Source organism: Eleginops maclovinus, chromosome 19 (assembly GCF_036324505.1).
Source record: "Eleginops maclovinus isolate JMC-PN-2008 ecotype Puerto Natales chromosome 19, JC_Emac_rtc_rv5, whole genome shotgun sequence".
NCBI classification, from domain to species: Eukaryota; Metazoa; Chordata; class Actinopteri; order Perciformes; family Eleginopidae; genus Eleginops; species Eleginops maclovinus.
Genome location: NC_086367.1, coordinates 6,345,342 through 6,373,302, shown reverse-complemented (window position 1 = coordinate 6,373,302; position 27,961 = coordinate 6,345,342). Strand labels below are relative to the sequence as shown.

The window sequence follows — 27,961 nt, the reverse complement described above, 5'->3', positions numbered from 1 at the left end:
TTGACTATATGAAGCAAACACAATTTAAGATCAACATAATATTAAAAAAAAACATAGAAAAACATGCATGTTCTCATAATGCAGCAACAAGCCATGAAAGAGACTTCGCAAATATCAAAATCACAGGAAATTATGGGGCACAATTATGTATACAACTTCTTTAAAAAATACAAAAAATATTTCAGAGACCCATTCACAATCTTTGAGGGTAACATTTTTAGTTTCTGTTTGGTTACTGTTTGATACATTTTCAAGAGGTTTCTACATCACTAAATTATTATTATTATTATTATTATTATTATTATTATTATTATTATGGGGTTTTAACAGGGAGATGAATTTGAATGAAAACACCTAGATGGTGAAGCTGTCCTTTTCAAGATATTGTTATCACAAAACTGTTTGTTTGTCCTAGTGTAGGCAGTCCAAATTGCTCGACTATCGCCAGCCGCTTTAAAAAAAAAAATAAAAAAAAGATTCAACTTTTTTTATTGTCATTGCACAGAGTACAAGTACTAGGACAACGAAATGCGGTCTCTGCATTTGACCCATCCTAGTGTTAGGAGCAGTGGGCTGCCATTATGTACGGCGCCCGGGGAGCAGTGTAGGTAACGGTGCCTTGCTCAGGGACACCACGGGAACAACTTGGTCTTTCGGGGACTTGAACTGGTGACCTTCCAGTTCCCAGGCCAAGCCCCTATGGACTTTGCCACCACCGCCCTTTACCTCTCCTGTTGTGTTAAACTGCTACTGCTTTTCCCAGGGTCTCCTTTTCTGATGACGAAGAGAACCCTTGAAGGAAAGAGAAATAAGGTTATGATTGAACAAATATCAAGGTTTATGTTTCATTAAATACATTTGTAATTTTGTAAATCGAAGTTAAGCTTTTGGTAACATTAGTTTTTCCGGTCCACTAGGTGGTGCTGATGATGTTTTTTTTCTGATGATGTCAACGGGATTGTCAGGAAGTAATTAAAAACAGAGATGGAGCTATGAAGAAAGAAATCAAAAATGTGTTTTAGATAATGCAATAAAATAGATTAATAGTGAGCAGTAGAAAAGGTAAAAAAAAAAAGGTGCATTGTTACACAGATTAGGTGTATATTCTTTCTGATTGGCTAATTTCGACGATCTACAGTCTGTTATTTCTGTATAGTAGACCGCTGTAAGGATGCCCTGACCAAGCAACTATGTGCAGTCATATCAATCCGCAAAAAGTAGATCCGGTAAATGAAAATACAATTTTGGCCAAAAAAAATGACATTAGTAAGGGCTAATCCATCAGAAAACTGATAATATGTAACAAGGGGCCTCTATTGAGTTCTAATCCAAGGAATCATAGTTTTTGGTCATCTTCCAGTCATAGATGCACATGCATGAAAAAACATGAGCCTTTTTGACCAATCTGATCAGACCAAAATAAACATGCAATCAGAAAGATAACCTGCAATAAGAGTTTGAAAAGCAGCTCCTTACCGAGTACATGTTGGAGAGGTTGTTGAAAAGCTCTTGGCCTGCGCTCACTTTGTTCTTCACTCCTCGTATGGTCCCATTCTTGCCGCAGATATTAATCCGTTGGTTGCTGAAGAGCCTCTCTCTCTTGGCACTGGCGTACAAAAGCAAGTCATCCGGTTCACAGCCATTCTCGTCCGCACTAGTTTCCACCACCAGACCGTTCAGGTGGCGATTGGCCTCGCTGGTGGGAGGCAAGCCCCCCTGCTCTGCCTCTGGGCTACTGCTGGGGCATTCAGAGTCCACTGAGTCCGACACCGAGCCGCCCCAGGCCCTTTCATCCTTGAACACCTCCGCCAAGACCCTGCCGCTGTTGGCAGACGCCACTCTAAACCTCACGGTTTTCCCAGACCTTTCTTTCGCCTCTTTCACTTTTGGCCCCTCCATTGACTGTCCCACATGGGTCACATCCCATTCAGAAAAGCCAGTCGTGCTCTTTCAGGCACAGCCATAGTAAAGTGCAATTATCAAACAATAAAATCCCCATTGATACGACAAAATGGGCTGAACGGGTGCAAAACTAGACACCCAAATGGTTAATAATATATGAGCTTCTGCCATGGTAACAGCTAAAATAGGCCAACAGTAAATTGATATTACCAGGTTCAATTATTGATCAAGGTTAGTTTTCAAACAGCAAGTAGACTACACCTGTGGCTGCTCTTTAATTCCAACAAGTGCCCTTAAAGACCTACAGATAACCTTCTGCTGCAAACTCCATTACCCTCTGTCCCTGAAGTAAGAATCATGTATCAAACATCAACCAACTTTTTGTATAGATTAAATTATAGTATTTTAGCATTAAGAAAATGTTTCTTTGCTTGGTAAAGGTATTGATTTGTTCTGAGGGATGCATTTCAGTAGGAGTTACAGTTGGCATAGGTAGCAACAACAAAAAGCAAGAAATTCATAACATTTTTTAAATCAAGGCTGCTATCATAATAAATAACACAAAATGCCCCCCTTCCCCAATATCTTGTTAAGAAAAAAAACCATATATATGTTTTGCTATGCCACCAAGGAAAACCAAGCACCACCTGCCGAAATATGATCTGGAAATGTAGTTACACTGTATATTAAATTGCCATAATTATCACTACCACATTTTCCCCCTATTCTGATTCAATTAGGACTTAATTCTTGTTGTATTGCTCTTTTTTTTCTCAAAATATTACAACTTTTCGCAATACTCAGATATGTTATATATGCTTTGAATATGTCACCCTGCTGCGCAAAAGCGACCCATGGGGTTTTCTTTCCAGGTCCTACGTCTTTTCTCTGTCCCTGTTGAGAGGTAAAGAATATTTTCAGAATGTCAGACTATTTTATTATTTCACAACAAATTTACAGAGAAATCTATTAAAAACCAAATGTGTTTATTCAAATGAATGATTAATTATTACACAAAAACTGTGCAGACAAATGTGCCATCTTTCGCTATGGTATTCTGAGTTTTAATTATGTGTTTTCAAATGGATGTTGGAATGTATTTTTTTCAGGGGAATGCAAGCAACTCATTTGCCATCTATTTTCAAATATCAGAAAATCTTTCAACAATAGAATTCCTTCTGAAGCAAATGAACTAAATCTATAATCTCTCATGCTGAAAATATGTGTGTATATATATAGGGTATATAAAATACAATTTACAATTTTACATAGTTTATTTGTATAATAATATAAGAAGAATAACATATAATATAAATAGATTAATTACGTATTCATTCGACTACGCAACAATATATAAACTGTTTTTTTCTTTCAGAATTACAATCATGTAATTCCACTCCTGACCTGTGCATGGTAGTATTGCTATGGATTTACCACCACCGAAGAAGCTGGAGGACCGCACGTGTAGCCTAGTGTCAACATGGGGAAAAGAAGGCAGAAACAGCAGCTTTTCACAACTTTAACCAAAAAGCAGAAGAAACACTTAAAGGAATTCGGAGAGGAACATCCGTTTCATGATGTGTAAGCAGCACAGCAAAGTCTGGCTTGTCTTTAAGCAACAAATTAAGCTACTTTTCTGTTAGCCATCTTGCTAAGTTGCATTCAGACACCTGTGTTAGCAGTCAAGCCTTATACAGTGGGTCCTGTTAGCTATATGTTATATTGTGTTATTATCAGAAAAGATAAAGAATATTTTTCGAAAGAGCTCTTAACTTTACCCGATATTTTTGTGGGGACGGGTGGTTGACAAGTCTAAATAAAATAGCTAATGTGTGCTTATGTGTGTACTGCAGATAACATCCATTTATTATAACAATGGCTACAACACCAAACACCAGAATACAAACTGCACAAATTTACTTTAGTTTAATGATTTAACCACGTGGATGAACATCTCTGTTCAGGCATTGGGTAATAGATGTAGATTTTTCCTTGGGTTAACAACAGTAGTTGATGTAAAGATACAGTGGTATGCAAAAGTTTGGGCACCCCTTAGGAAAACCACTGCATCAGTTTGTCACTTGCTGAGCTTTTGAAGCAGCAACTTCATTTTAACATATGTTATACCTTATGGTAACAGAAACATCTCAGTAGTGAAATAACTTTTATTGTCAAACAGAAACATGTTTATGTGCATTCAAACAAAAATAGGCATGTGCATAAATTTGGGCACCCCTAAGAAATAATTCCATTAATATTTAGTATTGCCTCCTTTTGCTGCAATAACGGCCTGTAGACGCCTCCTGTAGCCACAGACAAGTCCCTTAAGCCTGGCAGGTGGTATTTTGGCCCATTCTTCCACACAAAACGTCTCCAGTTCAGTCAGGTTTCTTGCCTCCGTGCATGGACAGCCTTCTTCAAATAAATCCATACATTTTCAATGATGTTAAGGTCTGGGGACTGGATGGCCATTCCATGAAGATTAACCTTGTTTTAGCATAGAAATTCCTTGGTGGATTTTTGTTCTGGGATGCATTTAGGAGTCATTGTCATGTACAAAACCAAAAGCGAGTTCATAACATTTTTAATGAACTCTATCATAATTATACACAAATCCCTTCCCCAGTATCTTTAAGGGAAATTATAGCCTACTTAACAGTTTTGCTATGACCAGTGCTAGCCACACACCCCAAAATGATCTGAATTTCACTGTAATAAATTATTACATAGGCACAATTTCTATTCATTCAATGAGTGTGATTTTTGTTGCATGCTCTTTTTTTTCCAAATATTACAACTTTTCGCACTACACAGTATTTTTGTTTGAATGGTCACTGCTCGAATCCAGATGGGTTTTCATTCAGGTCCTACTCTTTCTTGCCTGTTGAAGGTAAAATCATTCAGAAAGGCTTTTTATTTTTCACATCAAATTTACCAAGAATCTATTACCTGTGTTATTAACTGATTGTTAATATAACAACAACATCAGCAGACAAATTGTTTTGCTAGTTTCTGAGTTTTAATTATGTGTTTTCAATGGTGGACCTATTTTTTCAGCCACCTCATTTGCCATTTCCCACTTACTGATTTGTCGAGCATAACCAAAATCTTTCTTCACACGGAAACTGTTCTAGTACTTACAGGTTATACAATACAATTTACAATTTTGAAAAATTGTAAAAATTAAAACGTACATATAATTTTTTACGTATCATTCGACTCCACAATTATAATGTTTTATTCTTAGATTTCATAGTTCATTGGATGAGTTGTAGTTTGTAGGTCCCCACAATGGCCACACGTGCTGCCTGAAGAAAGAACCAGGCCACAACTACCAGCAAATACCTAATGAATTAAATAGCTCGTTTCATGATTGTTCCCACCTGCTTGTCTTAAGCAAACAATTAAAGCACTTTTTGTGCAGCAATCCTGCTATCATCAAAATCCGTTACAGTGTTAAATGGTCTGATAGCTATTTATATGGGTATCAACATAAAATTTTTCGAACATTCCATTTATTGCATTTTTTTTATTTACAAGTATATATTTTTACCTGTGTGTTCTGTTAAACTTGTCGTTTTTGGGAACTCTATTTTAGACATCTTTCACACTTTCTTTGGCACGCTTTTCTCTCTATCTATTCTCCAAAATGCACCCTGATTCTCTGGCTTTTTCATAGAGTTTTTAGGTCAAGTCCTTTGCTTTTTCTCTAAATATTGTAACAGCTACATGTTAGACCAAGGCCTTTGTTATCTAGTCAAGTGTATGGTTTAACAAATAAAAGCTTGTGTTCTAAGTGACTCAATTTGTATTTGTGTTTTTTTTTTACAGAGTTGGTGCTAAACCTGAAAGAACTGAGATATTGGAACTGGTGAGTAGCTCTGATGCCCAACCTGTGCAACGTGAGATTGATGATTGTAGTACCTGTTACTGTGAAAACGCGTGTTTCAGATAACAAGGATCTGCCGTCTGATATTTCTGAAATAAATTGTGGACCACCCAGTCAGACACACTCCAGTATTATCATGTTTTACCTATACCAATATTAATATACACATTAAAAGGTGTTCTGTCCGTACCTCTGTTACAGCCAGCCAGTCCAGATCATTCAGATGCTGAGCCTGATGAGCAGGAGGATGAGGAAGAGGAACCTGAGCAGAAATCAGCCTATCAGAAGCTTCTTTCAACCCTCAGCCAAGCCCCCAGTAATGACCAGAGTGAAGAGGAGAGCACCGATGACGAAGAGGAGGAGGAAGAACAAGAGGAGCTTCTTGGTGAATGTGAGTTTTTCCTTATTTTCAGCACACTGAGGACAGGAGCTGCATCAATCAGTTGATTCATTGATTAATTTAGTATATACACAGAAAAATAATAAACAACTGTTTTGATAATTTAGTTAGTGATAATTGATTAATCTTTAATAGAAAGAGACCTAGGTAAATAGGTAGACCTAGGACCAAGTGGAGCGATTATATCTCTTCGCTGGCCTGGGAGCGCCTTGGAATCCCCCAGTCAGAGCTGGTTGATGTGGCCAGGGAAAGAGAAGTTTGGGGCTCTCTGCTGGAGCTGTTACCTCCGTGACCCTGATGGAAAAGCGGGAGAAGATGGATGGATGGATGGATGGATGGATGGAGAAAAGTGTCAGAAAATGCAGTTTTCAGCCTCTTCAATATGGAGATTTATATATTTACATATATCCATATAAAAGTGATTATATTTGGAGGGTTGGGGTTGGTTTTGATGTTCCATGTTGGTATTTCTCACTATTTTCTGACATTTTATGAACCAAACTATTCATTTTTTTCCTTAATCCATGTTGTTAATATGAATTGGTAGCACCCTCACTAAGGACGTTATAGGCCGACATGCTGCAGTCGACTGAATACTGTTTTTCTCTAAATCGTAGTGGACAGTGACGGTGAAGAGGATGAAGAAGGTGAGGAAGAACCTGAGGATGCAGACGAGGCTTTGACTGAAGCAGTGGAAGGAGAGGAGATGAAGGAGGCAGGAGATGAGTTCGAAGACAAGGAGCATGAGTCTCAGTTCTGTCTGGAGACCAACTTCACAGAGGAGGGAGGACAAGAGGAGGCTGACAGCGATGCGGAGCAGGATGACAGCAAAGGTATGAAAACAATTATTATTAATAGTAGTGTTAAATAGTAGCGTTGTCCCAAAAGCACTTTATGTTACATCTTGTGTATGGAAAATGCTATATCAATAGAGGTAAGTTTTTTATTTTATTAAATTGATGTACTTTTATTAACAGTTATTTTCCTGTTCATGCAGACATATTTGTGCAGCATTTGAACACAGAGCTTAGTGATGACGATGTGCAGAAGATGACGTCTGACAGCAAAACTAAGGCTCAGATCACGGTATGAAGTGCAAAATTCTTCAAAATCAACCACCGTTTTATTAGAATAAATCATAACTGAAGTTGATGTGCTTTACTTTCTGCATTTCCCCCTACATTTAGTGGCCACAACTGGGCTCTTTACTTTGTACCAATCCCCTGGATAAGTTTGGACCTATCGGCCCACACAGAGACACAAACCTGCCAGTTTTTCACAAAGTTCTGGAGAGCCACTGGAAGGATCTGAACAAGATCTCAGACTTTAAGGGGGTGTCGGAGGAGATCAGCCCACTGCAGCAGGAGCTGCTGTCTCTGATGGGCTCCTACAAGGACTTCTACTTCCCAGAGATGTGTCCTGTGAACCAGGGCCCACAGGTCTGCAGCGCATACTGCCTCCATGTGCTCAACCACGTGCTGAAGGCCAACTCCAGAGTCCTGGCCCACAACGCGCTGCTGAGGGAGCAGAAAACCCAGGCTAAAGCTGGAGCTGAGCCGAAGGATGAACCCAGAGATCAGGGACTGACACGGCCCAAGGTGAGGCTGGATACTTTATCTTTGGCTTCTCAAAGAAGCTCCATCTCACTTTTTTTTTACTTCAACAAAACTGCACATTTTTAGGGAATTTTGTGCCCGTTTTAGTCTAAAATACCAGTTAGTTAGTGTTAAAAACATATAGATCACTGTGGAAATCATTATTTTAATTGTTTGTGTATCTCCCAGCCAGTGAGTCACATTTCACCTTGAACAGCATGCAATTCACAAATAATATATGTGTTTATATGAAATGCAAAAGTTTGAGAGAGTAACTCCCTGATGGTGTTTGCCAGTTGCATTCCATGATGCTCCCGCCTATACAGTACATAAGCAGCAGTATACATTATTGGACACCCACAGGGACATTAATATCATCTGCTATCTCACTTTTCTAAATTATTCCACAATATTACATTTTCCAGCTCTGTTTTTTTAATGTTTGTTATGATTATGTCAGGCCCTGATTCTGGTTCCGTTCCGCGGTGGAGCTCTGCGAGTCGTTCAGACGCTCATCGGCCTGCTGGAGACCAAAGGTAAGAAGATCGTGGTGAGCAACAAGAAGAGGTTCAAAGAAGAGTTCGGATATGAGGAAGATGACAAAGCAGCCAATCAGCAGAGACCAGACGATTACCGCACCATCTTCTCGGGCAACGTGGACGATCACTTCAGGATAGGTAAACCGAAATCAACATAGTGTTGGATATCCTCCGTGAGTATTTCTGTATTTAACCTTGTTGTTGTCCTCTTTCTTCAACAGGCATCTCCATCGTGAGGAACAGCATACGTCTGTACGCCCCCTTTTACTCTTCCGACATCATCATTGCCTCTCCGCTGGGCCTCCGCACAGTGCTGGGAGCAGAAGGAGAAAGTAAGAGAGACATTGACTTCCTCTCCTCCATCGAGCTGCTGGTGGTGGACCAGGCAGACGTCTTACTCATGCAGAACTGGGAACACGTCTTGGTGAGAATATCACCTGCTTCCAGCGCTACACATTGCTGCCTGATTACAGTTTTTTTGTTTTGCTTGTTGGGAAGGATGTGGCGCCATCTGCTGTTCATTTGAGATTCGATTAATCATAACATATTTCAATTTAGAATTAATTCTAAAGGCCTATCATACTTTCAGCATGTTTTTGTAAAAGTATTTTTGAATTCTGATTGGTTAAAGTCACTGTTAAAAACTCTATTACAATGAAAACAATAAATGTATGGCTTAAGAGAAAATAGTGCACCTTTTTTGTGTGAATGTTTTGTAATTGTTGGAGGTTTTTGTAGTCCATTGATGCAATTATTTTGAAAAAAGGCTTAGTTCTACTGCTTGCAGAGCCATGCTGCATTGCCTACATGTACCGGGATGCATTTAGTCTCAGCTTCTGACACCCAGCCCTTGCACTGTGTCGTAAAGTTGCGGTTTCGTTGTCCAATCAAGCGTGAAGATAGCATCTACTCATTATTTCAACATTGTCAAAAGCAGTGCATCACAGTTCTCCTTCTGTTTCTAATTTAAATTCTAAAAGCCCAACCTAAACTCACTCGGAATTTGGCTAAATGTCACCTTAACAAACAACTCACACTTGCATTAGATGAAAAAATGATTTACTCAATGGAAATCTGCCCCAAAGCCATGCTGTCATCCTCTTAGAAAGTGTTACATTTCTCTTTTAAGGTGTGTCTGTGTAAGTTGATGTATTATTCATGTAATGACACGGTCCGTCTCTCTACAGCATGTGATGAAGCACATTAACCTGCAGCCACTGGACCCCCATGGAGTGGATTTCTCCAGGGTGAGGATGTGGAACCTGAACAACTGGGCCCGGCATTACCGGCAGACACTGGTGTTCAGCTCCATCCAAGACCCACAGATCAACAACATCCTCTCCAAGCAGTGCGCCAACTACCGTGGACAGGTACTTCATACAGTTAACATTACACCTGCTTCTGGGACACGCAGAAGTGATCTTGTAAACCGGTTTCCTGTATAAACTCGAGATCATTTCTGTCCACACATTGTCAAAGCAACCCTATTACTTGGTTGTGTGGATATCTGAAGAAGTCCCTGCTTTCTGCACTGCAATTCGATTTACATTGGTTATTCTAAGTGGATTTCCCTCCTTTTTTAACTCACAGATTGCGACCAAGAACATGCCGAATACTGGTTCCATCTGCCAGGTGCTGGTTCAGCTGCCTCACGTGTTCCAGATGTTCTCCTCCGACAGCTTCATGAACCATGATGCACGGTAAGCTCATCTATCCCGTAATGCCATCACCGCCAGACCATGTGGCGTCTCTGACATAGAGCAGGGTTTTTTATATGCTTCCCGGTAAATCATGTGACCGTTGATTCAGTGAGCTACACAGTAGGCTATAACTTTGACCCTGTTTCATTACATTTTGGCAAATTGACCCAAGCTAAGGTATAGCTTATATATAGCCTACATCACAATATTTTTTGCGTAATACCTCTGTATGGATATTGCAACAATATTTTAGGGTTGGTGCGTTCAGTTAATAATTGTTTTACAATGACATTTTTTATAAATAATCATCAATAATGTGAATATATGACTTTGTGGGTAATACCAGATAACAAAACTATATAACCTGACTAGAATTCTCTTTTTAAAACATGAAAAACAACCTTTGTGATTACCTTTGGATTCCATTTTCTTAAATTGAACACATATTAAGTGTCATACCAAAATGTCATTAATATTTTTGATTTATTGCCCAGCACTAGCGAGATATACAATAACTTTACTGTTAATGTTCAGCTCGTTTATTTGAGCACATCTCTCTGAGATTATGATTTGACGATCATCTTAAACTCATTCTATACATTTTCTTTTTTGTGTTTATAAGGTTGAAAAGTTTCTTTTTTATCCTTCATACAAATACATAGTTTATCTTGGTTTTTTTATTTACTTTCCTTTCTTTATGTGAGTTTCATATAATGGGTCTAAACACATAACCGTATATTATAAATAGATGAAACAGTCATGTGATCCGGACAATCGCTTGGTTCTTCCAAACAAAATTTAAAGCTGTTTTTTATTTCCCGCTGTAGGTTTCAGTTCTTTTTAGATAAAGTGCTGCCTCAGTACAGGGACTCTGTTATGTCCCACACGCTGATCTACGTCCCGTCTTACTTTGACTACGTCCGATTGCGCAACCACATGAAGAAAGAGGAGATAAACTTCGCCAGCATCTGCGAGTACTCCAGCAAGTCGGAGGTGTCACGAGCCCGGCACTTCTTCCAGAAAGGAGATCATCAGTTCCTGCTCTTCACTGAACGCTTCCACTTCTACAAGAGGTCAGATCTTTTTGTAAACTAATAACCTTACAATAATTGTACTGATGAGCATGAGAACATACAAACAGCAGTTGGGACGACTAGCAATGTTTTTTCATAGATACATGATAGTTGCTAAGCAATGAAGATTGAGTTTTGTCATTTATTGCACATAAAATATTGTGTCAAAGATGGTTAACTTTATTACTTTTGATAAGAGTAAACATCACTTATTTCCTTAAAGATGAATGACAGATGTCATCCCTTTTACAGAGTTCAGCGATATCTTACTTCCCATTATCTCTGCTTTACTCAAGTCACTTTGAAAGGACCGCCACGGTCTTTACTTTCTTTATGTAGTCTATTGTTAGTAAAAACATAGGTATTTATAATGAGACTAAATAAGATTGTAATTCTGTTATTCTTCCTAAGTTCTGAGGGTATTCTGATAAAATCATGATTACACTAGGTAACATTCCTGGTGATTTCCTGTGTATCTGAAGGCCTTTAGCACGTATTTAAAAGAAAAAACCCATAGGCAGTAATGTTAGTTATGAAATCTTTTTTTTTCAAGTGTCCCTCTCATGTTAATTTTCAGGTTCATATTTGTATTTGTGCCTCTACTGTGTTGTTCAAAAAGCTCTCTAGTATTTGTGCTGTAAGATTCAAAAAGTTCTTTATTTTTCTCATACTGTCTGTGCTGCTGCACCTCTTTTTACCCTCTGACTGAAACCAGAGCCCAGTCTGCTCTGATTGGTTAGCTTGCCGGCTCTGTTATGATTGGCCAACCGCTTACAGATGTCCCGTGCCTAAGCCTATCACAAACAATGTGTGCGCTAGCCAATAGAAGCACATGTGTCACAGCGTGATGTCACGTTGTTGCAGAAGTTAAAAAAGGGGTCCAATGGAGGCGTTTCAGGCAGGGTGGGGATTTTGTGGGAAAGAAACTCTACACGCTATATACACAGTGTTTACAGTATTTACAGGAGTACAAAGCAATAATCAGAAATTACTGCTGGAAAGTACTAAAAATGAGAAAGAAATGGTACACAGACAGGCCAGACAGTCTACGTGATATCAAACAGGTCTTTAAATTTAACATTTCAACTCTGATTTCTGATTTTTTTTTTTTTATAGGTACACCATCAAAGGGATCCAGAACCTGATATTTTATGGCTTGCCCTCCTACCCGCACTTCTACAGTGAGGTGTGTAACATGCTGGCAGCGGGGGGTCGGGGGTCGGAGGCCAGCTGGACCTGCACCGCCCTCTACTCGCGCTACGATGCCCACAAGTTAGCGGCCATCTCCGGAGTGCAGCGAGCCGGACAGATGCTGCACTCCAACAAGACTGTTCACCTCTTTGTTACAGGAGGGGAGGATAAAGCATCCTGATGGAGCCGGACACATTAAAGAGTGACACTTTGTAAAACCATGGGACATATCTACTGTCCATCGTTACAGCAGGGCGATCTGTTGTTGAATGAAAGTTGCCTCGTAACACATCACAGGGTACCACTTGAAAATGCGGATAAACACTAGATTAAAACACAGTTATGGGCTTTTTTTTTGTGTCGTAGGTGGAATTTTCTTTCTTTTCCATTTTTTTATTGTTAAAAGCTCATATTTGTATCAATACCTATCCTGAATGTTCTAAAGTAATCACTTTTATGGTTGTGACAATGACGGCAAACCCACTATAAAAGCCTTTCAAATTAAAGCTGGGATGTATAGCTTATTTTTGGCATCATCGTACATTAAATAACCTGATCTGGGAGAGAAATATACTCCAACCCCCATGGTTACCTTTTAATAAAAGATTCAAAGAGGTTGGCTTTACTATGCCATTTTTGCAAAAGCTGTTTTAAGATGGTGACAAAATGTATCGGTTGAATATCCTGAAGGAGATGTTGTTGTTCCACTATTAGCAACAATTGTTTACAATCCTTATCCTGCCAGATGAAGCCCTAAATAAACTGCCTATTCGCAGCTTCAGATATGTGAGTGTTGCCGTTATTATCCAGTTAAGTATTTTAGGAATTTTAAGCCAGAAGAATTAAAAGTAGTGCTTATGCTAATTCCAAACTATTTTGTAAAAAGGTTTTTTCAACTGTTTTTGTGAAGGGAATTCCACAAAAAGGGAGAAGGTGTAGGTTAGGGAATTTACATTACCATTAAAGAAAGTGTTGGCCAGAGGGGCAGACTGCATACAAGGCCATTTACATTACAGTGGTGTAAATGTTGGCCAAATGTAATTACAAGCTAAACATGAATGTCAACAAAGGTCTGAGAGACAGCCATTTGTTTCTCTAAGGAAGTGAATATTTTAGTAGCTAGATGTGAATTTCATTAGCTGGATGTGGATTCAAACTGTGGGAAAGTCTAACTACGGAAGAAACAATGACATATATATATATATTTAAGTGAGACTTATTATACATTTCTACAATAGCTTTCATTAAACTTTGAGCAAGTCAGTGATGTCTATGGGAGTGATTTTTGCGGATGTTAAACAGAAGCTTGAAGGACAAGCACTGCCAACTGGTAGACCAAGGGAACGAGTGTTGGGATCAGTTATATTACTGATCTGTTTTATAGATTTATGAGCCCAGCTTACTCAGTTGTTCTGCTTCTTTGACCTCCTGAAACAAAAGGAGCACAGTAAACAAAAAAGTGGTCTGACCCCAGGGCTATCACAGTGCATTTCTCCCCTTTTTAAAGAAAAAAGATAAGAAACAAAGCAAAACGGACACCTTACACATCCACCCACTTAATTATTAACTCTCTGAGTTGCTGCAATAGTGACTTTGGCCACATAATTATAGTGGTTCCTCCATTGGTGACAGTCCTGGGCAACAGATGACATCTGGGATTATGGACGACAAGACAGAGAAGCTCAACCTGAAGCGGGAAGTCGGGCTGGTGGGAGCCATTTCCCTCATTGCAGGGACGATGATTGGATCTGGGATCTTCATGTCCCCACAGACGGTCCTCTTCACCATAGGCAGCCCTGGAGCTAGTTTGGTTGTATGGGCATGCTGTGGCCTACTGGTTATAATGGCTTCTTTCTGCTACGCTGAGCTGGGCACTGTTATCAGAGAATCAGGGGGGGAGTACATCTACATCCTCAAAACCTCAGGCCCGGTCGTCGCCTTCATGTTAATCTTCAGCTCAGTGTTGTTTGTGAGACCTGCTGGTGTCGCCGGCATCTCGCTGAGTTTTGCTCAATACGTCGTGGCTCCTTTCTACACAGACTGCCCCCCTCCGGTGTTGCTGGTGAAGTGTGTGGCTGCAATTTCAATATTAGTGCTTGCCACCGTGAACTGCCTTAATGTTCGCTTTTCAATGTCAATCCAAGTTTTTTTTATGGTGGCCAAGGTTTTGGCGCTTGCTGTCATCATAATAGGAGGGTTGGTGATGATTATAAGAGGGCACACTGAAAACTTTGAAAACTCCTTCGAAAACACAAATTTGGGCATCAATCCAATTGGGATTGCTTTCTACCAGGGACTATGGTCCTATGATGGCTGGAACAACCTGAATTATGTAACTGAAGAGTTAAAACGTCCAGAGGTAAGTAGGTTAATGGGTATATAGCGTTGCAATGGAAGCAGTTAAACATTAAAGTATTTCTAGAAGAAGATAAGGAACACCAGCCGTCTCATGTAACATCACCTTAGAACAATAAAGTAATAGATGTTTTCTCAAATGGTGAAAGACATTTAATGGGTATGTTATAAAATAGAATATCATTTCTCATTGTAAAATATACAGCCCTGGAAAAGATGACGGGGGTACAATGTCCAGGTTCAAAAATGTTACTTTTATAAGGTTTGTTTTTTTAATTAACATTTCTGTTCATTGTTTAAAATACTGATATCCCTACCAAGTTACATTTTTTATTTTTTATTTAGAGCAAGTACAGGCAGAACCTGAAAATGTTTCAATATGGAAAGAATTTGCAATTGTTTCAGACTTTGAAAGTGAAAAGCAAATAAAGTTCATGTATTGATTGAACAACATATTGGAAAGAGTTAAGACTATAATATTTGGTGGAATAACTTTCATGCATCTTGACATCCTCTCCACCAGTCATTCAGAATCAGAGCCTTTATTTGTCCAACAGCGGGGAAATTCACTACGTTTTCACATTCACATTACTGTATGGTGACTGTGTCGCAAAAAGGCCTAATGTGGTCCCAATCAAGATGCTTTCAAGTTTAGCAAAAAAAAGCAGTAAGCCGAGCATTAAAGTCTATATATTGTTAGGCCTGATCAGATCTTCCAGGTCTTGCATATTGTAATGGATACGCCCTTTCATGCAAGATCAAGTCGTAGAAACCGCTCTTGCAACACTTGCTTTTATTTTGAAAGGGCAATTCCAGGTGTCCTGTTGTGAACTGCAAACAATTAGTAGGTGATGTAAGTGCCTTTAAGGTGTCAGTTGCAATAAAAAAAAATGGAGAGTGACACGAAGAGGACCAATCTGAAGAGGGAAGTGGGCCTTATAGGATGTATCTCATTCATTGCTGGCACCATTATAGGATCTGGGATTTTCATCTCCCCCCAGTTTGTCCTGGCTGCTATCGGCAGCCCGGGGGCAAGTTTTATTGTATGGACTTGCTGTGGTTTGATATCCATGCTAGCAGGGCTTTGCTATGCTGAACTGGGAACAGTCATTCCAGAGTCTGGAGGAGAGTTTATCTACATCCTGCGGACAGCCGGAAAAGTGATGGCTTTCATGTTTTCCTTCAGCTTCATCGTGGTCATGAGGCCTGCCAGTGCAACAGGAGTTGCTCTGAGTTTTGCTGAATATGTTGTTGCCCCCTTCTACAGCGGCTGCAAACCTCCAATACTGGCGTTAAAGTGCATAGCTGCAGTAGCTATCATGGGTCTGACTGCAGTTAATTGTCTGAGCGTACGCTTGGCCATCCGCATCCAAGTGGTTTCCATGGTATTCAAATTGGGTGCACTCGTAGTGATCATATTGGGAGGCTTTGTGATGCTTTTCCAGGGACACACTGAGAACTTTGAAAAGTCCTTTGAGAACACAAATTCTGATATGAGCTCAATTGGCATCGCTTTCTACCAGGGCTTATGGTCCTTTGGCGGATGGAACACTTTGAATTATCTAACTGAGGAACTGAAACATCCAGAAGTAAGAGATTCACTTTTTACTGTTTGCACAAGGAACTTTCTTTGTTTACTATACAGTTTACTAATGATGTCTCTTGAAACTGGATAAATATCTCTGTCATTGTTTGGAAAGATTAGTTAATTGTTACTTTAGCAGGTTAGGCGTAATTGACAAATGAAATATTATGTACTTTTATGGATAGCAATACCTTGCAGTTCAAAAAGTCCTTGAAGTCATTTCAATTAATGTAGTTGGAGAATAGTTAATCAGCTGAACTAAGTGACCAGTTGTATGGAATATAATATCATTTCCAGTCAACTAGGTGGTAGCAAAGCAAATATAGCATAATAGTAGACCTTTAATAAATCTCAGTTTTGCTAGCATACTAAGTCAACACATGATTGTCTGTTAAGGGAAAATAACTGGATATAATGAGCAAAGTTTAGTTGGCACTCCTAGGTTTAGTGGCTGATTCTTGGGACTAGGCTCTAAAATTACCCAACATTTAGCAGTTAATCTACAGCTAGTTCAGTGCATGTCCAGTGTCTACTGTGAATGCGTTTGAGAAGGAAGCAGCTCTCTAACAATGGAGAGTAACACACAGAAGCTCAATCTGAAGAGGGAAGTGGGGCTCATAGGAGGTGTATCATTTATTGCTGGAACCATGATAGGTTCTGGGATTTTCATCTCCCCCCAGTTTGTCCTGGCTGCTATCGGCAGCCCCGGGGCCAGCTTTGTTATTTGGACTCTCTGTGGGTTGATATCCATGTTGGGAGGGCTTTGCTATGCTGAACTGGGAACAGTCATACCAGAGTCTGGAGGAGAGTTTATATACATCCTGCGGACGACAGGAAAAGTGATGGCTTTCATGTTTTCCTTCAGCTTCATCGTTGTCATGAGGCCTGCCAGTGCAACAGGAATTGCTCTGAGTTTTGCTGAATATGTTGTTGCCCCCTTCTACAGTGGCTGCACCCCTCCACAGTTGGTGGTGAAATGTGTGGCTGCAGCAACTATCTTGGGGCTGACCTTTGTTAATTGTCTGAGCGTACGCTTGGGCACCGGCATCCAGGTGGTTTCCATGGTATTCAAATTGGGTGCACTTGCATTGATCATATTGGGAGGCGTTGTGATGCTTTTCCAGGGACACACTGAGAACTTTGAAAAGTCCTTTGAGAACACAAATGCTGAAATCAGCTCAATTGGCATCGCTTTCTACCAGGGCTTATGGTCCTTTGATGGATGGAACACTTTGAATTATCTAACTGAGGAACTGAAACATCCAGAAGTAAGACTTTTAATTTCAGAAAAAATGCAAATGTTAATTTGACACATTATATACATCTGCAATTAACTCTGATACAATTTTCAGATTGTAGATCTAATTATATCTGTTTAGTTTACTCATTCTTTATTGATTTTGTTGGGCAATTAATCAATCATTTATCAAACAAGACTGCTTTTATAAACAAGAATAATCACATCCAGATAAGGGATTGCTCAAAATGAGATTGGAATCAAGAGATTAAAATACAGTTAAACAACTAAAGTTGAGTTAATATAAAAACAAAAGCAAACGTTGAGCCCTTTTTATTTTCTACTGACAGATGTGGGAAGTAACTAAGTCAATTTACTCAAGTACTGTAATTTAGTACAATTTTGAGATACTTACACTTCACTTATGTATTTCCATTTTATGTTACTTTGTACTTCTACTCCACTGCAATTCAGAGGTCAATCGTGTACTTTTAATCTAATACATTTATTAAATACCTTTAGTTACTTTGCAGATTTGGATAAATAAAGTGAAATATAATGAACCCTTAAATCAGACTTTAGTTCAGCTGGAGTAAATGCAGCAGCTACCCTGCAGTATACAAAGCCATTAAAACTAGCTGCACCTTTACCAGCTCTGAGAACACTTTAATGATCAGTAATTATAAAACATATCAGAGATATTATTCTGAAATGGACCAATCTGCATACTAAGTACTTTTACTTTTGGTACTATAAGTATGTTCTGATGCAAATACTTTTATTTGAGTTGCCTTTTCAATGCAGGACTTTTACTTGTAACAGAGTATTCCTGCACTGTGGTACTTCTACTCAAGTACAAGATCTGAGTACTTTTCCCACCTCTGACTCAGGTGTCTTTGAGCAGGTAATTGTTGGTGAATAGAGTTACCACTGCTGTTATAAACAAGAATAATCACATCCAGATAAGGGATTCCACAAGATAAGATTAGAATGAAAAGATTCAAATACTGTTCAAAAGTGTAACACCTTCAGTCGAGTTAATATAAAATCTAAGGAATACTTTGAGCCCTTTTTGTTATCTATCAACTAAATTCTTCAGTTGCCGTTGTCTGCCCGTTACATCTACAGTGTGTTCCCAATCCTCTCTCCAATATGACCATGATGGACGAGGAACATAAAGTCCTGAAAATGAAACGGGAAATTGGGCTGATTGGTGGTGTATCTCTAATATCAGGAACTATGATCGGATCTGGTATATTCATGTCCCCTCAGTTTGTACTTGGCTACGTTGGAAGCCCTGGAGCAAGTCTGGTGATCTGGGCTCTCTCTGGAGTTGTAGCTATGTTTGCAGCACTGTCCTATGCAGAGCTTGGGACAGTGATCCGGGAATCTGGTGGGGAATTCATCTACATACTGAGGATCTATGGTTCATGCCCTGCTTTCTTTGCAGCAGTCACTTTTGTCGTGGTTGTGAAGCCATCTGGCATTGCTGCAATGGCGATTAGCATTGCAGAATATGCACTAGCACCTTTTTATATGGGCTGCCAACCTCCTGATCTGGTTGTGAAGTGTGCTGCAGCTGTGGCTATACTTATCGTCGCCATAATCAACACCTTGAATTCCCGGATTGCCGTCAGAATCCAAGTGGTGTTCTTGGTTGCCAAAGTGCTGGTATTGACATTGATCGTTATCGGAAGAATAGTGAAGCTCATACAAAGCAACAGTGTCATTGTAGAAAATTTGAAAGTTGAGAATGCATTTAAAGGCACTAAGTACTCTTTGGGCACTCTGGGAATGGCTGTTTATCAAGGACTCTGGTCTTATGCTGGCTGGTACAACTTGAACTATGTCACTGAGGAGTTAAAAAGACCTGAGGTAAGACTGTAAAGAGCTGGATTGTTGCATGAGGGCAATGTAAGGTCATGTGGTTGTTGGCTGTAATTGTAGTCTTATCTAACTATGACAAAGGTGTGTGTATGCAAGAGTTGTTATCAGGTGACTGTGTGCAGTGATTCTTAAATCTGAAAATATAGCAACAAGCAGGAGTTGAAAGATCACAGAATAGTTTTAGGGAGAAAAAAGAGATAAGACAGAGAATTTTCAATCACATTTGTAACTAATGATTTTTGTATTCACTAAACGTCTGTTTATCTAGGGCAGGGGTGTCCAAACTTTTTTCACTAAGGGCCAAAGACAGAAATACATACGAAGGGCTGGACCCCTCACTAGAGGGGAGGTATATTGCCTCTTAAGTTAAGTTATAAGTTAGCAAAATCAATCAAATGTAGGTAAACTATGCTTCATACTTGAATATGCTTTAAGAAACATCACAGCTTTCCATAGGGTTTATTCATTTAGTTAGTTAGAATAAGTTGTCATGGAAATTGTGGGATTGAATGTACTTACTTTGCTATTGTTAATCGGTCTCCCCGTCTCCCCTGTTGGATTGTGTCCTGGGAGTGGTATATATATGCATATGCTAAGAAGTGTTAATGAAACGACATTCCTTAAACAGGAGCCTGAGATTGCTTATAATAAGGGGAATTTTGAATGGTATATTTCAACCTTGTTAGGCAAATAAATTATTGAGCATTTTTATAAACTACGATTTGTTAGAATTATATTTTTTCCTTTAACCGAAGGGATTTATTTCAAAAGTGGGCTTATTAACACATGAATACAACTGCGTAATATCTGTTTACAAATATATTATACAATATAAGACAAGCACGAGTTTCATGTGTGAGACATATTTCATTATACTTTTAGAATTTGCTGAGGGCCGGTTCAAAATGGACCACGGGGGCGTAGTTTGGACACCCCTGGTCTAGGGGGTTATTTAAGATTGAATTTCCTTATGGGTAATTGTATATCAAAACACTGATTGTAGAATATTATGATGCTTGACAAAAGTTGAATCATTTCTTAGAAGATATTCAATTAACATCTTTCCTAAACGAAACACTTCTGTTTTATCAATATGTATTTATTTATCTATTCATCTTATGATAAAGGTTGTGTCAGATGCTCTGTTCTGTACAGCACTTTGGTCACTGTGGTTTGTTTTTAAATGTGCTTTATAAATAAATGTGATTGATTGGTTGGTTGGTTGATTGGTTGATTGATTGATTGGTTGATTGATTGATTGGTTGATTGATTGATTGATTGATTGATTGATTGGTTGGTTGGTTGATTGATTGATTGATTGATTGATTGATACAGTGAACCTTGTTCTGGGAATTTGGGCCTTAAAAAAAACATGTCATATGAAAAGATTTCCTGTTACTGACAGTCGTATCCGGGAAGAAAACCTAACATGTGATGAGTGCACAGTTTCACTGAAAAACTTCAGAACCTTATCACTTTGTTAAAAGGGAAAGGATTGGTGCCAAAAATTAAAAACTTGCTTATTGTGAAAGCATAAAAATACTGTTAACGTTTTTAGATCAATCAATTATTCAAGTGTCAAAATTACAGTTTAGCATCCTACTAGCTTAAACATAAAAATGATGTTGCCTTTTTTCTTCCAGGTGAATCTCCCCAGAGCGGTTGTGATAGCCATTTCTCTGGTGACTGGCTTATACCTGCTGGTGAATGTGAGCTACTTGACCGTAATGACGCCAAAAGAGCTCATGTCCTCAAGCGCTGTAGCAGTAACCTGGGGGTAAGACAGCATCTGATATTGTTTTGAGGTAGACAGATCCAGCCTGATAGCTTGACTTGTTAATTTCAAAGGAGGCTGCATAAAGAGTACACTCCTGTGACATCACACAGTGGGTTTTTTAAAGAATACATATGATGCTAATTTGGAGGTTTATTTGTATTTCTGGTTTGTTCTATAACTTGTTTACATGTTTAATGTTCAAAAAACACAACATTTTTCTCATAGTGTCTTTCGGAAAATATAGCATTTAGACGTGGTGAGCACAAACGAATGGTGCAGAGGAGTCCTTAAACCCAGAAATCAGTTTTACTTTTCAGGATGTTGCCACGTCCGGTTTCCTTGTCTCAAAGTCGACATTTTTTTATGCGTTAGTGGTTAGAAGCTAAAAATAAGGTTTGTGTTTAACACAAGCTTAAGACATTTTTAAAAGTTTGGTTCTACGACATCAAATACACCAGTAGAAATCATTGTCAATGCCTGAAGTGACTAAATAAACTACTAAATATCATCACGCCGACACAAGTCCGCCTTAAGCTAGCATTGGTGTCATGCCATGCGACTGTGATGTAGTTTAGGGTGACCAGATTTGAGGTGGCGAAAAAGAGGACACTTGCGATTGTTGGGGGGTGGGGGGGAGCGCCAGTCAATTTAAGTACACGCTTAATGTAGGGTGACCAGATTTGAGGTGGCGAAAAAGCGGACACTTGCGATTGTTGGGGGGTGGGGGGAAGCGCCAGTCAATTTAAGTACACGCTTAATGGTCCCAACAGTGAAAACCGGGCGTTTTCATGAATTTATAAAGCCCCCCACTCATAGCCGTGGGAAGTAGGGGTGCTGGGGGTGCTGCAGCACCCCCTGCTGGAGGTCTGGTCCCGACAGTTGGAATATCGTAGCAGCCCCGCCAGATGACAAAAAAAAAACTAACGATAAAATACATAAACTATTAAATGCATAAAATGTCTAAAATTTAAAATTATGTTGTGTAATATGGTTTAATACAGTTTCTTAATTATTACAAAAATAATCTTCAAAACGTTTTCGATAGCGCTGTGCATTCTGGTTATATCAGATGTCATATGAAGTAGCCACGGGATTGTTTAAGCTAAAATGGCAGCCTGAACGTTAAAATGGCACAGAAACGAATTTCAGATTTTTTCAGTGGATTACCAATACCAGTGTCTAAAACCAGTAGGTCTACACCACCAGAGTGTCTCCAGATTGGAGAAACGGAAACAAATCCAGCTAGCAGCAGCAGTTCATCCTCCGTTTCAGAAGATGCAGAGATCACTGACACAAATGATGACGGTAATAACGGCCCTCCAAAGCCCGCCACGTCTCTGCACAATGCTGCTGCCACTGACAGTGGATGTGTACCCACTGAGCCTTTCCAACCGTTGAACTTTAATTTTCCTGGTCGACGTTGTGGGAATGAAACGTACAGTCGTACATTTTCACCATCCTGGTTTAACAGGTGGAAGTGGCTACATTATGTTCCAGAGATAGATCGTGTCTTGTGTTTTGCTTGCCTGAGAGCCAAAGAAAAAAGACTGATCAATGCTGATAGTGTTCGTGCAGACAACCCATTTCTGTCGGGTGGTTTCGGAAACTGGCGTAAGGCTACCTCAAAATTCAACGAACATGAAAAATCTAAACTGCACACAGACTCCATTCAGAGACTTGCTGCACTGGAAGGCACACCGATTAACGCTCTCTTATCTGATGCGGTTTGCAAACAATAGGCGACTGCTCGTCATGTTTTGGAACTACTGTTCAGAAGTATTCGTTTTTTGGGCAGTAAAGGTATTCCGTTCAGGGGAGACACTACACGTGATGGTATACTGTTTGGATACATGCTGGAGCGAACATATGATCTTCCGAAGGAAAGAGAGTGGATTATGAGACGAGACAATTGGATGTCAAACACCATACAGAACGAGATCATTCAACAGTTCGCGCATGCAATTCAGAGGAACATTGTCGCCAATTCTTCCGAATCCATGTTTTATGGACTAGTTGCTGATGGCACTACTGACATTAGCACCACAGAACAGTTCTCATGTTGTTTGCAGTTTGTTGACAGCAGCCTGGAGGCACATTGCTTGTTTTGGGGTTTTTATAATGCTCCTGACTCTACCGGACAAACTTTATTTTCTTGCATCAAGGATGTGTTTTTGAGACTGAACATTCCGATTGAAAGACTTATTGCTTATTGTTTTGATGGCGCTAGTAATATGTCCGGCTGTTTCTCAGGAGTCCAGGCCCGTCTGAAAGAACTGTGCCCTCTGTCCATGTACGTTCACTGCAACAACCACGCACTTGATTTAGTTCTCCAAGAAGTCGCCTGCGAAGTTGGCCTAGTGGCCGATACATTAAACTTTGTGCGGGGTGTTGCTGGTGTGATACGAGAGTCGTCAAAGCGTAAACAGCTTTATGAATCGCTTTTCAGTAGTTGCGACGAGGTTGCAGTTAACATCCTAGGCCTGTGCCCAACCAGGTGGTGTGTGCGGGCCACAGCCATCAGGCGCATATGTTCATCTTACAACACTCTGCTGGCCACACTAACGTTGTTGAAAGATGACAAAACCACAAGAGGTGACAGCAGAGCAAAGATTGTCGGGCTGTGGAAGCAAGCCCGTAAAGGCAGAACTCTCTTCGGCCTGCTCTGTTGCCAGGCACTGTTTGAACCGTGTGAGGCTGTGGCACGGAAGCTGCAGAGCTCCACAATGAGTGCGCTTGGCACACTTGAGTGCGCAAATGTACTGAAAAACAGCATTGCGGCCCTTCCAGACGACCCAAATGTTGTGCAGATGTTTCAGAAGGTGGAAGAACATTCCTCAAGAATGGATCTCAAAATGCCAGAAACGAGAGAGAGCAGAACCCCGGCACGATTTAGGCAAACTGCAGAGCCAGAAGCACTCACTCGCAGCGCACCAACAGCCTCTTGGAAACGGGAATTCTATGAGGCTGTCGATCTAGTTTCAGGGGAGCTTCAAAGAAGGTTCGACCAAGAGACTTTGACGCTAGCGGGGAAAAGAGAGAGGGCAGTTATAGCAGCAGCACAGGGAGAAACAGTGGACTTGGACAGCCTTCAGCTTCCTATGGAGCTGGACAACTGCCGCCTTGATCTCCAGCTTAAAATGCTGAACACTGTCACCAAGGAGTCTCGGTGCACCACAGTTAAAGATGTAGCAGCACGTCTTTGTAATCTCCATCCACAGACGAGAGCTCTCTTTTCTGAGGTTGAGAAAGTCATCCAGTTATGTCTGGCTCTGCCAATATCAGTGGCCTCATCGGAACGATCGTACTCCACTTTGAGAAGGTTAAAGACTTGGTTAAGGTCCACAATGACACAGAAGAGGCTGACGCATCTTTCATTGATGAATGTCCACAAAGACATTATGGATGATGTGGACATGAATGCGCTCATGAGAGATTTTATTTCCATGACGCCTGAGCGTCAGTCCGTGTTTGGAGTAGTACTGTGAAAGGCCCAACGGTAAGCGCTTGATTTGATCAGCTCAGCTGCCGCCGAGCAGTGTACTGTAAATAGTTCGACGCTGACTTTTTTGTTTTTCATGTCAGTTGAGATTGTTGAGATATAATAACTGTTCTCAGTTGTGTGCGATTCTAAGGTACAGCCTATAAAAGGTTGAACTAAATGCTTGTTCAGTAGTAGTTGATGCCGTAGTAGCTCTGACCGTGAGACTGATGTGTCAGAGCACACCGAATAAATACGCCAAGTACGGCTAAAGATAATTCACTCTCCGTGTATGCTTTTCCTCCGAATGCAACGTTATCTGTGCAACAGTAGTGCACCACAGCTCAACAGATACTAATAGACATATTGTGCATTCTTCCCTGCCCCTGAGAACACTGCAGGTTTCTGTTGATGCTTGTTTGGTTTAATGTTTTTTCGGAAGTCGCTCATTTACAATACCGTCTTTAAAGCTGTAAACATTTTTTTATTGAAATAAGTAGCCTTTTGTTTTAGTGTTCACATCACAGTAGCCTATCTGGTTTACAATGAAATACATCGTGTGGTGTTTAAATATTGCGCACACGTATGCCTGTCTTTTATTTAGCCTATCGGAACACCTCTCAGTCTTCAGCACCCCCAACCCAAATCATCTTCCCACGGCTATGCCCCCACTTGCGATTGTTGGGGGGTGGGGGGAGGCGCCAGTCAATTTTTAATGGTCCCAACAGTGAAAACCGGGCGTTTTCATGAATTTATAAAACCCCCCGGACGCTCCGGACAGGACGTAAAAAGAGGAAATGTCCGGGCAAAAGAGGACGTTTGGTCACCCTAATGTAGTTCGTTAATAGTATTACGTTAGCTTTTTACTTCATTTCATTTCATTTTATTTGTTCCGCTCATGATGGTGCACAACATAAGAACATACTTCTGGCGATTGCATTTACAATTCTAAAATCATAAAGTGGGGTCAACACGTAGAGATTTCCGTGCTGAACAAAACGTGTTCAGTAAGTCTTCAGGCCAAACCTTTTCAGGTAAAGAGAAATCTGAATAACATTTCAAATCCCGATGTTTACTCTTTCTTTGTACTGTACCATTGGAATTTAGAACATTGGAGAGGATCCTGTTACAGCTTCTGTGATAACTTGTTTGCCTTTTTCCACAGGAACAAGGTGTTAGGAAGCTGGGGCTGGATCATGTCTGTGGCCGCAGCGTTGTCTGCTTTCGGCTCACTGAATGGGACGTTCTTTAGTGGGGGCCGTGTGTGCTTTGTTGCTGCCAGGGAAGGTCACCTGGTGAGCATCTCTACTTATGATTAAATAAAATGTTAGATTGTTAAGGAGCATTAGCATGTCGATCTTCTCTCACTGACTTGTGCTGACACTGTAGCCAGATATCCTAGCTATGGCTCACGTCCGCAGACTGACTCCATCTCCAGCACTGATCTTTACCACCGTGGTCTCTCTTCTGGTGCTGATCCCCGGAGACTTCCAGAACATTGTCAACTTCTTCAGGTGAAAGCTGGGACTAATTGTCATTTGTTTTATGTGTTTTAAGTTTGTTTTAAGTTGATTGGTATTCAATTTAACAAATAAATAGATAAAAACCATAACCCTAAAAAAAAAACACACACAAAAGAGGGGTTTCAAGTTGCTTTATTATTCAATATGAAAGGATTAATTGATGCAGTGCATCCTAAAAATACCATGACTGTATGGTTACAAAAACATTTGATCTGAGTTTGGAAAATAGATATCTGGTATTTGATAATTTTACCTTTCATGTATTTAATGTTGACATTTCTTCCTTATTACATGTTAGTTTCACTGCCTGGTTTTTCTATGGCATCACCCTTTCTGGACTTGTCTATCTGAAGATTAAGAAGCCGGAGCTCCCCAGGCCATACAAGGTCGGTATCACACATATTCACTCTTAGAGGGGCCCTATTATGCTTTTTAAAGGTTTTCGTACATAGAAATGGTCTGCAAAGGCTAAATCCCGAAGTTCCCTCCAGAGGGAGTTTCTCTCCCATGAACTCCACCCTCCCCATACTGACATCACTATGTAACACTTGCACTTCTATTGGCTAGCACTCCAACACATTGTACATGATAGGCTAAGGGGCAGGACGACTTAGCCAGCCAGCTAACCAATCAGAGAAAACTGGGCTCTGGTTTCAGTCAGAGGTTGAAAAGAGGTGCTGCATCACAGGCAGTATGAGCAAAATAAATACCTTTTTAAACATTAAAGCATGGAGACATGTCACAGTAGAGGCACTAAATAAAAATATGAACCTGAAAATTAGCATAATTTGTCCTCTTTAAACACCATCATAAACGAGCGTTTGTCTTAACATACATGTATAACGTATGAGAATCACCTTCTGTCTGTCTCTCTTTTTCCACAGGTTCCCATTATAATCCCCATCCTGGTCATCATTGTGGCAATATTCCTTGTTCTCGCACCAATCATAGACAACCCTCAGATAGAATACCTCTATGTGTCTTTATTTATCCTCAGTGGAGCTATAGTGTACATTCCCTTCATCCATTACAAGCTCTGCCCAGGGCTGCTGACCAAGCTCACAGTGTTTCTGCAGCTCTTCTTGGAGGTGGCCCCGGCAGAGAAAAACCTGTGATATTGGCGGAAAAATACAGAAGAAAAAGCTGCTTTTCCAGTTTTGTCACTTGTGCCTTTTTTTTTAGCTGTTTTTTGCATTTTTTAGCGACTTATCTCATTCTCATCTTTGACTTTAAGCACTCAGATATGTTTTGTGTTTTTGCACAGCTGCATTTAGCTGATGCGAGCACAAAATATGAGTCGCTGGACAGCTTATGTACCTAAACACCTGAGAATTCCTGTGTTTATTTTCATTTTAGTTTGTTATAAATCTTAATTTGCAAAAGTGTCCAGATCAGAATGTTTTTTAAATGGAATAAGCAGTGTTCTATAACAGTTTTGACCTTTATTGGGTTTTCTTGAAAGAGACATTAACTGGTTACTGTTTAAAAGAACTATATGTACTATGATTGTAATAAAACTATGAAGTAGAAACTGTGCTTCAGAAAACACGTTTGTTCAAATAAAACAGGGCTGGGCTCTCAACAACTATTGGATGGATTACCATTAATGTTTGTACAGACAGTTATGTTTTTAAACTCTTGTTTCTCCCTCAGAATGATGGTAATGTTTTGGTGAACAATTATCTTTCACCTCGTGCCATCATTGGGTAAAATATGAGTTTCTAACCAAATACCTGCAATACCTCCTTGTGTTTACTGATAATGAGGCAGAGGTGGAAGAAGTATTGGGATACTTTACTTAAGTAAAAGTACAAAAACTACACTGTAAAG

General features: G+C 40.0%; 2 protein-coding genes across 5 annotated transcripts; both read left to right on the top strand.

The window, feature by feature from the left end:
- The first annotated feature begins 3,321 nt into the window (after window positions 1-3,321).
- On the top strand, window positions 3,322-13,553 carry utp25 (UTP25 small subunit processor component). Its single transcript, XM_063908876.1, has 12 exons — window positions 3,322-3,483; window positions 5,734-5,773; window positions 5,993-6,182; window positions 6,809-7,024; window positions 7,189-7,277; window positions 7,379-7,789; window positions 8,247-8,463; window positions 8,547-8,749; window positions 9,513-9,695; window positions 9,916-10,025; window positions 10,853-11,098; window positions 12,215-13,553. The coding sequence occupies exons 1-12, from the start codon at window positions 3,383-3,385 to the stop codon at window positions 12,468-12,470; spliced, it is 2,262 nt and encodes a 753-aa protein (XP_063764946.1). The 5' UTR covers window positions 3,322-3,382; the 3' UTR covers window positions 12,471-13,553.
- A 364-nt stretch (window positions 13,554-13,917) lies between these two features.
- Window positions 13,918-27,662, top strand: zmp:0000001267 (b(0,+)-type amino acid transporter 1). Of its 4 annotated transcripts, none has more exons than XM_063908888.1 (6): window positions 13,918-14,648; window positions 20,997-21,130; window positions 25,774-25,903; window positions 25,998-26,122; window positions 26,430-26,517; window positions 27,016-27,662. In XM_063908888.1, exons 1-6 carry the CDS (start codon window positions 13,935-13,937, stop codon window positions 27,244-27,246), a joined length of 1,422 nt encoding a protein of 473 aa, XP_063764958.1. In that variant the 5' UTR covers window positions 13,918-13,934; the 3' UTR covers window positions 27,247-27,662. The 4 variants fall into 4 exon arrangements, with proteins under 4 accessions (XP_063764958.1, XP_063764960.1, XP_063764959.1 ...); XM_063908890.1 differs by lacking the exon at window positions 13,918-14,648 and adding an exon at window positions 15,503-16,233; XM_063908889.1 differs by lacking the exon at window positions 13,918-14,648 and adding an exon at window positions 16,661-17,497.
- Window positions 27,663-27,961: the final 299 nt, after the last annotated feature.